The 17,888-nt window shown below is 47.0% G+C and overlaps 1 protein-coding gene across 2 annotated transcripts in view; it reads right to left on the bottom strand.

The window, feature by feature from the left end:
- PLCL2 (phospholipase C like 2) overlaps positions 1-17,888 on the bottom strand; it is a 211,828-nt gene that overhangs the window by 23,514 nt on the left and 170,426 nt on the right. For both annotated transcript variants that reach the window (XM_052643025.1, XM_052643033.1), the window contains exon 5: positions 10,596-10,705. In XM_052643025.1, the coding sequence (XP_052498985.1) occupies positions 10,596-10,705 (110 nt within the window). The remainder of the gene's footprint in view (positions 1-10,595; positions 10,706-17,888) is intronic.

Here is a 17,888-nt window from a genome sequence, read left to right as displayed (position 1 = left end):
GAAAATGAAAGCTTGATGATCTAAAACCTATGAGACACAGAAAAATCAGGGCTAAGAGGGAAATTTATAGCAGTACAATCTTACTTCAGAAAATAAGAATAATCTCAAACTACCTAACATTATACCTAAAGCAACTAGAGAAAGACACAGAAACAAAACCCAAAATTAGTAAAGGAAAAAACTCATAAAGATCCGAGCAGTAGTAGATGAAATAGGGATGAAGAAATTAATAGAAAAGGTCAATGAAACTAAAAGCTGGTTCTTCGAAAAGATAAAATTGGTAAACCTTTAGGTCTCAAGTCGATAAAATTAGAAATGGAAAAGAAGTTATAACCGACACCACAGAAATACAAAGGATCGTAAGAGGCTGCTACAAGCAACTATATGCCAATAAAATGGACAGCCTAGAAGAAACAGACAAGCGCTCAACAAGGTACAATCTTGCAAGACTGAAACGAGAAGAGAAGAGACAGCAAATAAGAACAAACCAATCACAAGCGATGAATTGAAACTGTGAATTAAAAACAATTCCAACAAACAAAAGCTCAGATCCAGATGGCTTCACAGGCAAATTCTATCAGACATTTAAAGAAGAGTTCACCTGTCCTTCTGAAACTATTCCAAAAATTTCAGAGAAAGGAACACTCCCAAGTTCATTCTATGAGGCTACCATCACTCTGATACAAAAACCAGACAAAGATATCACAAAAAAGAAAATTACAGGCCAATTCACTGATGAACATGAATGAAAAAATCCTCAGAAGAAATCCTAGCAAACTGACGACTCCAACAATCCACTAAAAATTATACACCATGATCAAGTAGGGATCTGTCCCAGGGATGCAAGGATTCTTCAGTATTTACAAATCATCAATGTGATATACTACATTATCAAACTGAAGAATAAAAGTCATATGATAATCTCAGTAGTTGTAGAAAAAGCTTTTGACAAAATTCAATACCCACTTTTAATTAACACTCTCCAGAAAGTGGGCACAGAATGAACCCACCTCAACATAAAAAATCCAAATATGATAAACCCACAGCTAACATCATTCTCACTGGTGGGAAGCTGGATACATTTCCCCTAAGGTAAGGAACAGGCAAGGATATCCACTGTCACTGCTTTCGTTCAGCATAGTTTTGGAAGTCCTATCATGGCAATCAGAGGAGAAAATAAATAAAAGGAATCAAAATTGGAAAAGAAGTTAAAATGTCTCTATTTGCAGATGACATGATGCTATATACAGAAAGCCTAAAGATGCTACCAGAAGACTACTAGAGCTCATCCGTGAAGTCAGTAAAGTTGCAGGATATAAAACTAATACACAGAAAACTAATGCATTTCTGTATACTAACAACACAAAATCAAAATCAGAAATATAAGTTAAAGAAACAATCCCATTTATTATCTAATCAGAAAGAATAAAATATCCAGGAATAAGGAGGCAAAAGGTCTGTACACAGAAAACTGAGATACTGATGAAAGAAATCGAAGGCAACACAAACAAACGGGAGACGCATCATGCTCTTGGACTGGGAGAATCAGCAGTGTGAAAGCCAGTATCTACCCAAAGCAATCTACAGATTCAGTGCAATCTCTACCTACCACCAATGGCATCTTCCACAGAACTAGAACAAAAAATTGTACGATTTGTGTGGAAATACAAAAGGCTCCAAACAAAGCAATCTTGAGAAAGGAAAACGGAGCTGGAGGAATCAGGCTCCCTGACTTCAGACTGTGCTACATAAATACAGTAATCAAGACAGTATGGTACTGATACAAAAACAGAAATATAGATCAATGGAACAGGATCTAGAGAGCCCAGAGGTAAACTCAGGCACCCGTGGTCACCTAAGCTATGAAAAAGGAGGCAAGAAAATAGGCTGGTGAAAAGACAGTCTCTTCAGTACGCGGTGCTGTGAAAAGTGGGCTGCTGCATGTCCGGAATGAAATTAGAATATTCTTTACAGAAAAATACAGAGAACCATACATAAAAATAAACTCAGAATGAATTAAAGAACTATATGTAAGACCGGAGACTACAAACGCTTCGAGGAAAACAGGCACAACACTCTGATATAAATTGCAGCAATATCTGTCTCCTACAGTAATGAAAATAAGAAGAAAAACAAAGGGGAATTAATGAAGGTCAGAAGCTCTGCACAGCCAAGGAAATGACAAAACAAAATAGGAGAAAATACTTGTAAACAACGTGACTGCTGCTGTTGCTACTGCTGAGTCGCTTCAGTCGTGTCCGACTCTGTGCGACCCCAGAGGCAGCAGCCCACCAGGCTCCCCCGTCCCTGGGATTCTCCAGGCAAGAACACTGGAGTGGGTTGCCATTTCCTTCTCCAGTGCATGAAAGTGAAAAGTGAAAGTGAAGTTGCTCAGTCGTGTCTGACTGACAAGAGCTTAATTTCCAAAATTTACAAACTGCTCATGAAGCTCAAATATATACATATATACATATATATATATATATATATATATATATATATATAAAAGCAACACAGTTTAAAAAATGGGCAAAGACCTAAACAGACACTTCACTTCTCCAAAGAAGAAACAGAACTGGCCAAGAGACACATAAAGGGATGTTCAACATCGTTATTAGAAAAATGCAATCACAACTGCCATGAGATATCACCTCACACCCATCAGAACAGCCATCATCAAAAAGGTGACAAACAATAAATGTTGGAGAGGGCGTCGGAGAAAAGGGAGCCCTCCCCCGCTGTTGGTGGGAATGTAAGTTGGTACTACCGCTATGGAGAACAGTATCGAGGTTCCTTAAGAAACTAAAAAAAGAGCTGCAGTGTGATCCAGCAATCCCACTGCCGGACATGTATCTGGATTAAAACATGGTTCAAAAGGATGCATGCATCCCAGCTGTTCACTGCAGTGCTGCTCACAACAGCCAGACCATGGGAGCAACTGAAATGTCCACTGACGAATGGATGCCTGAAGAAGACGTGGCACACGCAGATATAATGGGGCATTCAGCTCAGCTCAGTCCAGTCGCTCAGTCGTGTCCGAATCTACAACTCCATGGGCTGCAGCACGCCAGGCCCCCCTGTCCATCGCCAGCTCCCGGAGTCCACCCAAACCCATGTCCATTGAGTCGGTGATGCCATCCAACCATCTCATCCTCTGTCGTCCCCTTCTCCTCTAACCTTCAATCTTTCCCAGCATCAGGGTCTTTTCCAATAAGTCAGCTCTTCCCATCAGGTGGCCAAAGTATTGGAGTTTCAGCTTCAACATCAGTCCTTCCAATGAACGCCCAGGGCTGATCTCCTTTAGAATGGACTGGTGGGATCTCTGTGCAGTCCAAGGGATGCTCAAGAGTCTTCTCCAACACCACAGTTCAAAAGCATCAATTGTTTGGCTCTCAGCTTTCTTTACAGTCCAACTCTCACATCCTTCATGACTACTGGAAAAACCATAGCCTTGACTAGACGGACCTTTGTTGGCAAAGTAATGTCTCTGCTTTTGAATATGCTGTCTAGGTTGATCATAGCTTTTCTTCCAAGGAGCAAGCGTCTTTAATTTCATGGCTGCAATCATGATGTGCAGTAATTTTGGAGCCCCAAAAAATAAAGTCTGACACTGTTTCCACTGTTTCCCCATCTATTTTTCATGAAGTTATGGGATTGGATGCCATGGTGTTAGTTTTTTGAATGTTGAGTTTTAAGCCAACTTTTTCACTCTCCTCTTTCACTTTCATCAAGAGACTCTTTAGTTCTTCTTCACTTTCTGCCATAAAGTGATGTCATCTGTGTAGCTGAGGTTATTGATATTTCTTCCAGCAATCTTGATTCTTGAGTAATGGGATAGTACTCAGCCATTAAAAAGAATGAAATAATCCCCTTTGCAACAACATGAACGGCCCTGGAGATTATCATACTACAGGAGTTTAGTCAGACAGAGGAAGACAAACGTGATATCACTTGTATGCAGAATCTAAAAAAATGATACAAATGAACTTATTTACCACACAGAGACAAACTCACAGACTTAGAAAACAAAATTATGGTTACCAAAGAGGAAAGGCTGGGGGAGGGATAAACCGGGAGTTTGGGACTGACATGCACTCACTGCTGTATTGGAAACAGATAACCAGCAAGGGTCTACTGTTTAGCTCAGGGGGCTCTACGCAATATTCTGCAATAACCTAACATGGGAGGAGAATTTTGAAAAGAATAGGTCTACACGTGTAACTGAATCACTCTGCTTACACTTGAAGCTGACACAACACTATAAATGAACTATCCTCCAATACGAAATAAAACATGTCAGGCCTTACAGAACTTCCTTCCCACATCTGTGATGAAATGAGCGGAAAGAGGAAGACTGGAACACAAACACAAGCAGCCACCCCACAGAGACCAGGGTATAACACAGCCGAATTAATGTCTAAAGCTCACAGAACTCACACTGGTAATTCAATTACAACAGTCAGGCAACCTGGAGAGATACAGACCGAGGGTCTCTCTTTTTGCTTCTGTTTGAGGAAGGAGAGGAGAGGAAGGGAAGCAGGAGGCGACATGGGAGAGTTAGGGATGGGGCTGACACAAAACTAGAAAACCAGAGGCAACGTTTAAAGCGATGATTGTTGGAAAGTGCAAGACAGGGGGCCCTGGGAGGACAGGTCCAGACGCAAGGTCAGTGCAAGGGGAGCTTCCCACACGCAGCCCGGCAGTCTGCTCCTGAGCTCAGGGAGGCGAGGTGCCGTCAAGAGTAACAGAGAAGGAGGGAGGCACACAGCAGCCACTGGAAATACACACGTTCAAGGAGGGAGAGGACGCCATGAGCACAGAAGGCAGAAGCGGAAAGTGAAGCAAAGACCCCGCTGGGCAGGGCCGACGGCAGATGAGGTGCTGAGGGGGGCCCAGCAACATCACTTGAAGACTCTGGAAGCTACAGGAAACAGCGACGGCAACTCTGGAAGCTGCAGGAAACAGCGACGGCAACTCTGGAAGCTACAGGAAACAGCGACGGCAACTCTGGAAGCTACAGGAAACAGCGACGGCAACTCTAGAAACCATAGAAAAGAAACGCGGCCGCAAGGCCTCAGTCAAGTGAGCAGTCACTGCGACTTGTGGGACAATACCAAACAGCACAGACACACACGCGAGTCACAGGAGGCGGCCAAGGGCAAACGGAAACGAGTCTAAAGAAATGACGGCTGAAACGTTTCCAAGTTTGATGAAAGCTATAAAGCCAGAGATAGAAAACTCTTAAGAACTCTAAGCAGAAAAACAAAGCCACACTAAGACCCATCATGACCGCTTTAAAAATCTAAAAAAAGTAAAGACCCGACAAAAAAATGCTCAAACGCTATACACTCACTAGACTTGTAAACTGACGGTGTCAAGTGTTGACAAAGGTGTGGGGTGGCTGCAACTCTTGTACCACTGCTGGGGGCTTCTCTATGGGACTGTTCATAAAGCAGTTGGCAATTCCTTACACAATCTGACACACCCACAGTTAACAACTGAGCAATCCACTCATAGGTATTCATCCAAGAAAACTGAAACTGTATGTTCACACAAAGACTTGCATGTGGATGTTCACTGCAGCTGTATACGTAATATGTAAAAACCAGAAGTAACTCAAATGTCCTCCACCAGTGAGTGGACAAAGTGTGGCACACCCAGAGGACAGAATACTAGCTATTTATTAGTAAAAAGGAAAAGCTCCCTGAAACAGCAACTTGGATGGCTCTCAGAAGTGTTCTGCTGAATGCCAGAGGCCGGGCACAGAGATTACCAGCACACGGCTCCACGTCTGTGACATTCTGGAGCAGGGGAGGCCACAGAGACAGAGGCGAGACCAGCAGGCGGCCAGGCAGGGGAGCTCCCCACACAGGGCGGAAGGGGACTCCTGGGGTGACGTTTGCCATCACTGTGCTGGGCTGCATGGCTACACACACTTATCAGAAGTCACTGAATTGCAGTTAGAACTGGTGAATTTTATTTTACATAAGTTATACCTCAATAAAGCTCATCAAAACAGAGAATGGTGCTGACTGTCTAATGAGCGTGAGGTCTTGAGGGCTGGTTTCTGAATTAAAGAGGCAATCAGAAGTCTGTGGGGTGAGTGACACCCTCTCCCCATTTATCCGCGGAAACCCTAGAACAGGACAGGGACAAACTCTGAGAAAGCTGGGCCCAAGCACCCAAACAAAGGCTGTCTCTGACACCAGCTGGGACTTCTCCTTTCTCGGCCGCTCCCTCGGGCTACAGGAAAGCATGGGTGATTTCTTGGGCTGCTGGTGACAGCAGACCAGCTTAAATATTGAGCTTTAAGTGAGCAACATGGAACCACAGTCCTGGGACCAACAGGGATGTTTAAACCTGGACAACGGAAAAGTAACAATATGCCTACCTTCCCACCCAGAAATAGTAGCAAGTGTTAATATTCTCATCTTTCATAGCAGAAGGTCAACCAATAAATCTTATAAGTGAAATGTGTAGATTTCAAAAAACCCAATTAATCCAAATGTATAACCCAAAAAACCCAAATGTATAGCTTTCAAAAATGACTCCAATTAACATTTTACGTAATCTTTTTTCTTAACCTCAGAGGGATTTTATAGGAAATAAATACCCTTTAGAGTAAAAATTGTTCAGCAATTCACTCAGTTTCTTTATGGTTGCTTTTGGGCTTCCCTGTGGCTCAGATGGCAAAAAATCCACCTGCATTCAGGAGACCCAGCTTTAGTCCCTGGGTCGGGAAGATCCCCTGGAGGAGGTGATGGCAACCCACTCCAGTATTCTTGCCTAGAGAATCCCACGGACAGAGCCTGGAGGGCTACAGTCCATGGGGTCGCAGAGTCAGACACGACTGAGTGACTAACACTTCACTTCAAAGTGAAATTTAGTACTTAAAAAATTAAATAGAGAAATTATAGTAGGATCTTGTCTGCTGATATACTTTATTTCATAATATCGGAGACACTAATGCTTATAAGACATACATTCCCTGTTGGCTCAGCTGGTAAAGAATCCGCCTGCAATGTGGGAGACCTGTGTTCGATCCCTGGGTTGGGAAGATCCCCTGGAGAAGGGAAAGGCTCCCCACTCCAGTGTTCTGGCCTGCAGAATCCCATGGACTATACAGTCCATGGAGTCGCAAAGAGTTGGACACGACTGAGCGACTTTCACGAGGAAGAAAATCACTCCAATTAAAGTAGGCTACAATGCAAAGAGGCCATGAATTATATGATATGCAAAAATATCAAAGATGTGAAAAACATGGGAAAAAAGTATGACTCAGAATCAATAAAATATGTCTCAATTCACCCACCCATATGCATATGAAACAGCTCCTGGAATAAGGTCACACGTTTAAAAGCAATTATTTCTCAGACGGAGGATCTGAGGTCATTTAGAAACTTAATCTTTTATACATTAAAAATGTTCTTTGTAATGAAGACATGTTCACAAAAACTATTTTTATTCGAAGGAAAAAAAAACGAAGTAAATATGACAAGATGTTGGGCTTCCCTGTGGTCCGATGGTTAAGACTCCACCTGCCAATGCGGGGGACACAGGTTCGATCCCTGGTCTGGGAAGACCCGACCTGCCGTGGGGTAACTAAGCCCGAGCACCGCAACTACTGAGCCTGTGCAGGGCAACAGAGACAGCGCTGGGGCGAGGAGCCCACGCGCCCGAGCTGGAGAGCAGCGCCCCTGGCTGCGCCTAGAGAACGCTCAGGGCAGGTAAGCAAGGCTCGGCGCCCCCAAAACAAATACACACACAAACCGTTTAAAGAAAGTGCGCCAAGATGTTAACAGGGGGTCCTTCTGGGTGTGGGCTCAGATAGACATTTCTCCTTCATCCGTGTCTGCATTTTAAAGTAATCCTTAAAACCGAAAAAACTAAACGAAGCCAGCAGAGACTCGCGAAACCCGGGCTGGACACCCTCGGATGAAAGCCGGCTCCGGCCAGGGGTCTCATCCGCGATCCCCCCGCTGCGCGTCCTTCATCCTGCGACCCCGGCCGCCCTGCCTGCCGCGTGCTTCAGACGCGCCGCGGCTTCGGGAGGCAGCTGCGCCCTCTGCTCAGCCCCCAGGGCCCTGAAGGCCAGGAGTCCTGCGGCCGGCCTGAGACGCCGGCCCCGGGGGCTGCGGCGCGGCGCGGGAGACGGCGCGGGAGGCGCCCAGGAGACCCGCGCACCTGGCCGCACAGCCCCGGGGCTGCCCGGCACGTCTCGAGGCAAGGCCTGGGGGCTTCCCCAAGCCTCTGTGCCCCCACGAGGGCGCCCCGGAGGACCAGCCCCGCGCAAAGGACAGGTGAGGAGAGGAACGCGAGCGACCCACACCCTCCTGCCAGAGAAGGCTAAACTCCGCGAGCACGGGGCTGGCCAAAGCACGTTTACACCCGTGAACTACGCGGCCATGAACGAGGCCCTCCCGCCGAACAGAAAAGAAGCGCAGATCTGTGCAGCCCTTCCCCACTCCAGGCCTGCTTCTGCCATGCGCAACCACCACCTAGAGCGAATACTACCCTGGAGGCTTCCAAAACCTATTACCCTGTCCTATGCATTTGTTTCCATATGAACACAAGTCTGGGGTTTTAGTTCTCTCTCCTGGACATAATTCATAAGAAAATGGTTTCCTCAGTGCAGCCGTTCGGTCCAACGTCCTGTTTCTAGAATCTGATCCATTACTTTGCTCCGGCTGTTTTTCACGACTGTGTGCACCAGGCTTCCATGTCCAGGGGTCCTCAGCCAAAAGTGCTTCCCAAACCGTAATGTGCGTAAGGATCCCCTGGGAGCTTATTTAAAAAAAAAAGCCAAATGAGCCTTTGTTCCTATCACAGGGCTACACACTATGGCGCTATTTTCCCCTGAGGTTTGCAGGAAGTTTACAGTGTACCAGCAAGCTGTAAAGCCAAATGCCTCTCCACTGTAGATTTCTCTATCTGCTGTTTATTGAACTGCAAGTGATCAGAGTTAAATACTAAGCAGAAGATCTAGAGATTTTAAAAAGTACATGTGTAGGAAGGGAAGTATTTGAAGAAGTTCAGAAAATGACTAATTATACAAATGAGTAGGGGCGTCAAGATGAGAAAGTGCAAGTTGGCTAGCTTGGGCAGGGTGACTCCTCATTAAATTGAATCAGAAAACTTGTCTGCTGCAGGGTGCATCCTTTAACTTGAAGGGGGAACAGGAAAATTAAAAGAGGCAGCTGTGATAACGTCTTTAAAGCTTTGAATTCAACTGAGAAGAAAGCTGGGAGGGTGAACCAGAGAGTAATTTTACGTTGAGTTGTCCAAGGTCCAGACAAATAATATTTCTGTGTTATTATTCAAGGTCCCAAACACTGAGATGAAGAAAAGATCATTGAGACAAAACACAGAAACGGTCCAAGGCACATGCTGCTGCTGCTGCTTAGCCGCTCAGTCGTGTCCCACTCTGTGAGACCCCCTGGACTGTAGCCCACCAGGCTGCTCTGTCCACGGGGATTCTCCAGGCAAGAATACTGGAGTGGGTTGCCATGCCTTCCTCCAGGGGACCTTCCCGACCCAGGGCTCGAAACCCGATCTCCTGCATGGCAGGCAGATTCTATACCATCTGAGCTGCCAGAGAAGCCCCAAGGCACACACAGAACAGTATTTTTAAAATCATGTCTTATGATACGCAGGGTTTCCCAGGTGATTCAGTGGTAAAGAATCTGCCTGCCAATGCAGGAGATGCAGGTTTGATCCCTGGGTTGGGAAGATCCCCTGGAGGAGGGAATGGCAACCCACTCCAGCATCCTTGCCTGGAAAATCCCAGGGACAGAGGAGCCTGGTGGGCTACAGTCCATGGGGCTGCAAAAGTTGGACACGACTGGGCAACTAAACAACATATTATATATCCCACAGAGAAAAGGGCTGGGGGCGCACAGCAGAAGACCCTGGATGGTGAGACTGTGCTTCCCTATGGCTACGCTAGTTTGACATTTTCTGTAATGAAAATGCATCACCATCACTTTCATAATAAAAATAATAACAGTTAATTTTTAAGTGGTCATGTTGAAATAGAGATGGAGGGAAGCAGGGAAGGAGGAAGGAAGCAGATAATCAGTTATGGATGTTTTTTCCCTTGGAGGGAAATGTCTTTCAAATGGCAATTCCCTTCACATACTTCTTTCGAGTACGCCCCCCACGATTCTTTCCTATTTTTTTTCCTGGGATCACATTAATATTAAGGCTATGATTATACTTTCAAGCGTAGAATGAAACTTGAGGAACTAGAATCTTCCAATTCCCAGTCGTTTCCCTGTAATCAGTGCTGTTTCCCAGGCAGCGACTGGCAGCTATGAACTCTGCAGTGTTTCAAGGGTGAAACGCAAGGCCCTTCCCCTTCCCGGCAGACCCACAGCGTGCCAGCCACTCGATCCCTGTCCTCCCCGTGAGCTGCCTGCGCAGCGACCGTGCCGCACACTCTCCCGAGAGCAGAGTCCTCACTGGACTTCTGTGACAAACTGCAGCCTTGATGGGCTGGTGACGCACAGCACAGGAAAGGGGACACTGACGAGTGGGAAGCAACGCGCGGGAAAGGGCTGCAGGCTTGGGAGCGCCAGGAGCGGCTCGGAAAGCACCTTTAGGATGGTGATGTTCCAGGTGAAGCTCTCCACGGCCTTCTGCAGCTTGCGTTCCTTCAGGCCTTCCCTGGTGCCAATGCTCTGCAGATGCTCGTGGAACTCCATGGCTGAAAGAAGCAGAACGACAGAGGATGTTACTTCCCCACCCAACCTGTGGCCACGGGCCGGCAATATCTATCTTTCCAGGTATAGCTAGAAAGATTCCAGTCTCCACTGGGATTTCACAGAGGACGAAATAACAAAGTTCCCGCAGGGGAGGCAATGCCAATTCACAGCCCCAGCGAGGCAGACGGCATCTCTGAGTGCGTGCCTGTGGACTGGGAGGCTGCCCAGGGCACAGACCATCCGCGTCCTTCCTCTAGAGGTGGGGGCGCTGAAGAGACTCAGCCAGGTTCAGAGACTGAGGCTGAGGGAGCGGGAGGGACCGTGGACCAGGGCCAGGCTTTGGAATCTCGGAGGCTGATTTTAGCTCCACCAAGGTCTCAATGATGCTTCTGAGCTGTGGTGTTGGAGAGGACTCTTGAGAGTCCCTTGGACTGCAAGGAGAGCCAAGCAGTCCATCCTAAAGGAAATCGGTCCTGAATATTCATTGGAAGGAGTGATGCTGAAGCTCCAATACTTTGGCCACCTGACGTGAAAAGCTGACCCATTTGAAAAGACCCTGACGCTCGGAAAGATTGAGGGCAGAAGGAGAAGGGGACGACAGAGGATGAGATGGTTGGACGGCATCACCGACTCAATGGACATGGGCTTGGGTAAACTCTGGCAGTTGGTGATGGCCAGGGAGGCCTGGCGTGCTGTGGTCCATGGGGTCGCAGAGAGTCAGACACGACTGAGCGACTGAACTGAACCGAGGTCTCAATGTTGGCAATTAGGGATGAAAAAAAGCACAAAGCGCTGTGTCCTGTCGCAGTAAGACGACCCGAGGTCCGAGACCAGGCCTGCAGCAGAGGGGAGAGGATGAGAGACAGCCGGGGCACCCTAACTCTGTGTAAGTCACATAATCAGTGCATATTCCTCACCGCCATTCAAAACAGCATGAACGCGAGAGTGGTGGGATGTCCTCTTCCTGATTTAATATCATTAAAACTCATTTATTATTTTTTTTTTTACATATTCACTGCAGTCAGTTATCCCATTGCTGGCCAATGGGAACCCTGCAGGTGGGTTTCTAAGTCCTTCTGAGGTCACTGATTAGACTTGACACGTCCCTTGCTTCTGGCATAAGACGTTCTAGAGTTAGCAAGTACACTGCTCACCCGGGCCTGGAGCCGGGCACTTCTCCAAGGACCTGGATTCTTACAGCAGAGAACGGTGCTCGAAGACCACGATCTGGGGGCCAGGAGTGCTCACCGTCACTGGGTTTCCACTGTTTCCCAGGCTCTTTAGTGAACATGTCTTAGGTACAGGGCTATTTTTTTTAAGGGAAGAATAAGATCTTGCTTGTACTTCTAATTCAAATTTACAGATACAATGTTTTCAACTATTTTTTTCCTTAAATCTTAGACTTATTTCTTTGGCAGACAATCTTAATTAACCACATCAACATAACTAATAGTAAGACTGCTAAATACAATTTAAACTCTACATTTTTTTTGTCCTTAGAGCACGTCTCCTTGAGAATGTAATAAAAGCAGTGTTCTAAGGTCAGTCAAGGTAGTTTTCTTTACATGGTTATGTCCGTAACAAAGTACAGTTACGTTCATTTGTTTCCTTTTTATCCCATTGTGCATTTGGGAGTGTGAAATGTTTTTGCTTTTTTGGATAAATTTTTTTTTTTATGATTCCTGAGTCCAGCAGCGTATCAAGGTACATTCAGGTAAATCTTTCTTTCTTCCTGGATTCCTCTACCCTAATCCCTCCCTCCCCCTGCACATTTTTCTGCGTTCTTAGCTTATCTTTTATTGTCCTCTTTCTCCTTGAAGATCCACGCAGAGATGACCATATACCCACAGTCCCCCATGTCTTGCACAAGAGCAGCCCAGCGTGCACAGCGCTCTCTGGCTGTTCATGCAGCCACAGCAGGGATGGCTCACTGCCCACGTATCAAGCCCTTCTCCCCCTTTGCTGACACCGACAGAGCACCCCCCCCACACTGTGGAGACGAACCAGCCCTCACGGATGGACGTGGTCTCCAATCTTTCGCTTTTACAACCAATGTTGGAGCAGCTGTCGTTTCACAAGACATTCCCCGTGCTCTTTTGTACATTTTCCTGTTCAGCTGGGCACCCAGTTTCTCACTCCCTCTCTATGCAGCATTGCTTCAAAGCAGTTCTTTACACAGTGATTGACAGGAACTTTATTCCTTAGTGTCTTTGCACAGTGAACAAGAGCTGACATACAGGATAAATATAGTAACCTGCCAATCTCGTCTTGCCTCTTCTCCATTTTCTCTCTCCTAAGAGGAGCCAGGGCCCTAATTCCTGTCATGCTAATACAGCTTAAGAAGCTCATTGGTTTAAAAAGGAACAGTAATTAGCAGAAGTCATTACACTGTCTAAGAAACTCCCACAATGACCCTTCTGCATTCGGCCTCTCTTTGGACAATGCCCCAGCTTGGTCACTAACGCCCCCCCAGCCCACTGCTGGAAGCCTGGCACATAGAGGGTCGCATCCTCCATATCTGCTTCCGACCTTCCCTGGATGTTCTTGGTTTAATACACTGAAATAAAAGACAAATAGTAACCATGACTAGGTGGGAATTATGTTCTAAAATCCAGGATTTCTGCTAAAGCAACACACACACACACACACACACACACACACACACTTCTCCCTGGTGGGTCTGAGAGACTCCCTGGCACACGCCTTAATGACTCAGATCCACCTCCTAGAACGTGGCCAGACGAGGCCCTGACAATAAGACCCCAATGGTTCTTTAGTTTTAATATTTCGGCATCATCTGGATTTCAGGATATTAGTCTTTAATATCCATATTTCGGGTAGTCAGGAAGCATTACGGTCTTAAAAGCACCACTGAGACTCGGAAGGTGGGCGTCCAGATGGAACATGGAAAAGAGAGGAGACGGGAGCGGGTGGAGCAGTAACGCTCTGTTAACAGGCTGAGCTCAGACAAGCGTCCAGCCCAGACTGCAAGGAGGCAGCCTTCAGAAAGCTCAGAAGAACAAGAGCCAGGGGCTGCCGTGGGAAGGACTGAGGACTCAAGGAAGAAAAACAGTGCGGATGATTAAAAAATGATGCTGATAAAGAGGAAATGTGGAAACATTTAAGAAAAAAAGTACAGCTGCCTAAAAAGCTTGTATTCTACACATCTATTAAGGTACAGCCGCGATGGAGAACAGTATGGAGAGCTCTTAGAAACCTAAGAATAAAACTGCCATACGACCCAACAACCCTACTACTTGGCATATTCCCTGAAAAAGCCATAACTGAAAAATACACGTTTACCCCAGTGTTCACTGCAGCACTATTTACAACAGCTAGAACATGGAAGCAACCTAGATGTCCACTGACAGGTGAATGGATGAAGAAGTGTGGGACACGCACACAACGGAATATTCCTCAGCCGTAAAAGGAACACATTCGCGTCAGTTCTGATGAGAGGAACGAACCTAGAGCCTATTATACAAGTGAAGTCAGTCAGAAAGAGAGAAACAAGTATCATACGTTAACGCGTATGTATGCAATCTAGAAAAATGGCACTGATGACCCTATTTGCAGGGCAGCGGCCGAGACACTGATACAGAGACGGACCTGCAGACACAGCGGGGGCGGTCCCGGGGGGCGGGGGCGGTCCCGGGGGGCGGGGGCGGTCCCGGGGGGCGGGGGCGGCCCCGGGGGGCGGGGGCGGCCCCGGGGGGCGGGGGCAGAGCAGCAAGAAGCACATCCGTAATCACACCGGAAGTAGCCAGCCCGCGGGAGCCCGCTGCGGACGCTGGGAGCTCAGACCTGGTGCCCGGAAAACCTGGGCGGGAAGGGAGGGTGCTGGGCGGGGGGTTCAGGAGACGGGGGCCTGTGTACGCCCAGGGCCGATTCATGCTGATGTGCGGCAGACACCAACACGATATTGTGCGGCAACTGTCCTCCAATCAAAACATTTTAAAAGTGAGGTAAGATATTTCACCCTTATCTTCCCCTTCTTAAAATATCTATATAGCCAAATAAAAGTCCAAAAGGAGGCAAAAAGTTAGGGTTAGGATGTGTGTGGGTTTGTGTGTGCGAGAGTGTGTGTGTATGAATGTGTATGTGTGACTGAGCATGTGTATGTGTGACTGTGTGAGTGTGTTTGTGTGTAAGTGTATATGTGTATATTTAATAATGAAGTTCTTTAAAAGTGGGCACAAAAAGTGATGAGCTGAAAAACGGAAAATTTTGTTAAAAATAGGAAAGCCTATATTTTAGAAAGTAGCCAAGACTATCTGTTCCATTGGTAGGTATTTCATTCCTTGGTCTGCTACATAATATATCTGTTTCTTTAAAAGAATTTTCACATTATCAACTTACAGACGGACTGTTGTAAACATTCTGCCAGTCCGCTAACAGGCAGCACACGTGGACTTCGGATTTGAAGGATCCTCACTTTGACTTACACAGCATGACTGCGCTGCTCACTGCCCTCCTGCGACGCGCCAAGTCCAGGCCAGAGACAAGATCAAGGGAAGCGAAAGGCCAGTCACCAAGCACTTCACACGCACTGCACGGGAAACCTGGAGAGAGGCTCTGGAACTTTCCCGAGTAAACGGTAAAGAAGAATTCGGAGGAGACTTTCAAGACGGGGAGATCACATCAAAAGCTCACCCTCTGCGTGTGGGGCAGCTCCTACAGGACAGCTCGGGGACGCCGGTAGAAGACCCCGTACTTTCCGAAAGGCCAATCGGCGTCCTCGGAATGGGTGAGGGCAAAAGGCCGAGGCAGAAAGGGAGACAGAGCTTCCAGGACAGGGGTCTGCGCCCGGGCAGGGAATCGTGAAGGAGGACACGTTTGCACACTGGGAAACCCCACACAGGCGGCGTCACGGGGGAGCTTGGGAACTCCAGAGGGCGGAGAAATGGCGAGGGCGGGTGCTCGAAGGCAAAAGGCGCGTCTACCTGCGAGACCAAGAGACTTGGCCCAGCTAAGGGGCCCCCAACACAGGGCCAACTCCTCTGGGAAAGCACACAGCCCCCTGGTGACTTCCCGCAAGTTCCAGGCACGGCAGGTACTCCCCAAACGCCCTAGCGTGACTGAGCCCAACATCCGGCTCCTTTTACCCCCATGTCTTGGCCGAGAATAGAGACCTGTAAGCGGGAGCAGGCCCAGGGCCAAAGCAAAACAGCAGGAGGCTGTGTGAGCAAAGGCAAGAGGGGGAAGTGGCCCATGCAACAGGGGCAGCAGATTAATCCCCTGGAACTAGCGTCAGACTGTGAGCCTCAGATATGCAGACGGCACCACCCTACGGCGGAAAGTGGAGGAGAACCAGAGAGCCTCTTGACGAAAGTGAAAGAGGAGAGGGAAAAGTTGGCTTAAAGCTCAACATTCAGAAAACGAAGATCATGGCATCCGGTCCCATCACTTCATGGCAAATAGATGGGGAAATGGTGGAAACAGTGGCTGACTTTATTTTTCTGGGCTCCAAAATCACTTTGGATGGTGATTGCAGCCATGAAATTAAAAGACGCTTACTCCTTGGAAGGAAAGTTATGACCATCCTAGACAGCATCTTAAAAAGCAGAGACATTACTTTGCCAACAAAGATCTGTCTAGTCAAGGCTGTGGTTTTTCCAGTGGTCATGTATGGATGTGAGAGTTGGACTGTGAAGAAGGCTGAGCGCTGAAGAATTGATGCTTTTGAACTGTGGTGTTGGAGAAGACTCTTGAGAGTCCCTTGGACTGCATGGAGATCCAACCAGTCCATTCTAAAGGAGATCAGTCCTGGGTGTTCACTGGAAGGGCTGATGTTGAAGCTGAAGCTCCAATACTTTGGCCACCTGATGCGAAGAGTTGACTCACTGGAAAAGACCCTGATGCTGGAAAAGATTGAAGGTAGGAGGAGAAGGGGACGACAGAGGATGAGATGGCTGGATGGCATCACCGATAGACATGGGTTTGGGTGGACTCCAGGTGTTGGTGATGGACACGGAGGCCTGGCGTGCCACGGTTCTTGGGGTCGCAAAGAGTCGGACACGACTGAGCAACTGAACTGAACTGAGCATCAGACTGTGGACTTTAGGAGCAACTAGACTTTGGGAATAAGTACAAGCTGGAGCAAGGCAGGCTCTGAGTTTGAGCTGACCCCACAGTGCCCACAGCAGACTCAGAGACCTTCCTGAAAATACTGGAGGACTTTCCGAGAAGGCAGACTGACCGGAGCAGGGAAGTGGGGGAGTCACAGGGACGTTCTTCTCATACATATCCTATATATATTCCCTCCCCCTTTTTCCCCATAGTGTTACGATGTTGTTCTTTATTACTCCTTTAATTTGGATAGCCTTTCCTGCTTTAAAAAAAAAAGCGCCTTATTTTAAAAGAAATTCACTTCATTTTCCTAATTTTACTGCTTAGTACTGCTTAGTGACACGGCAATTTCTTCCATGCTTTAGATTTTGTTTCCCACGTTTTGTCTTCCATTCTGCATTTCTGGGAGTCTAGTTTTTAGCATCCATTTTCCCTTAAGGGTTTGATTACTGGCTTGATTCCTTGCTTCTTTCGTGACTCCCGTTGCTTCTCATTTTTTCCTCTCTTCTTTTCCGTCTGTAAGTGTGTGAATCTCTTTGGGTGTTCTCGGCTGTTCGATGCTGTTTCACCTTTAGTCTTGGGGTCATGTCTTCTCTGTGACCTGTGAAGTCCTGGTGCTGAAACCCAAGGGGTTAGGCTGAAACCCCCGAGGTGGGAGACCGAAGTCCAGGACTTTGGACCACCAGAGAACTCCTGACCCCATGGAACATTAACAGGCAAGAGCCTTCTCAAAGACTTCATCTGAAAACCAAGACCAAGCCTCCACCCAAAGGCCTGCGAGCGCTGGTGCCAGACACACAAGACGGTCAAGATCCTGTTTTTTAAAATGACTGGCCCAGCTTACATAATTATTTATTTCCAGATTATTTTATATTGAACAAGATTTTTTAAATGTTTTCTAGTTTCTTTTCTTTTTTTTGTAAAAGAGAACTCCAATATGAAACAATCAGGAATATTTATGTGAAGAGGTGAAGCTGAACTATTCTCTAGGATTTCTGTGACAGGTGGACTTTTCATAGTAGTTCTGTATTTTGGTAGTCAATATTCATAATACTAAGATACAAAAGGGCTCATCAATTTGGATAATGAAAATAATTTTTTGATGTCTGAAGTATT

This window comes from Budorcas taxicolor, chromosome 1, assembly GCF_023091745.1.
Source record: "Budorcas taxicolor isolate Tak-1 chromosome 1, Takin1.1, whole genome shotgun sequence".
In the NCBI taxonomy this organism is placed as follows: Eukaryota; Metazoa; Chordata; class Mammalia; order Artiodactyla; family Bovidae; genus Budorcas; species Budorcas taxicolor.
This window is presented reverse-complemented; position numbering and strand designations above follow the sequence as displayed.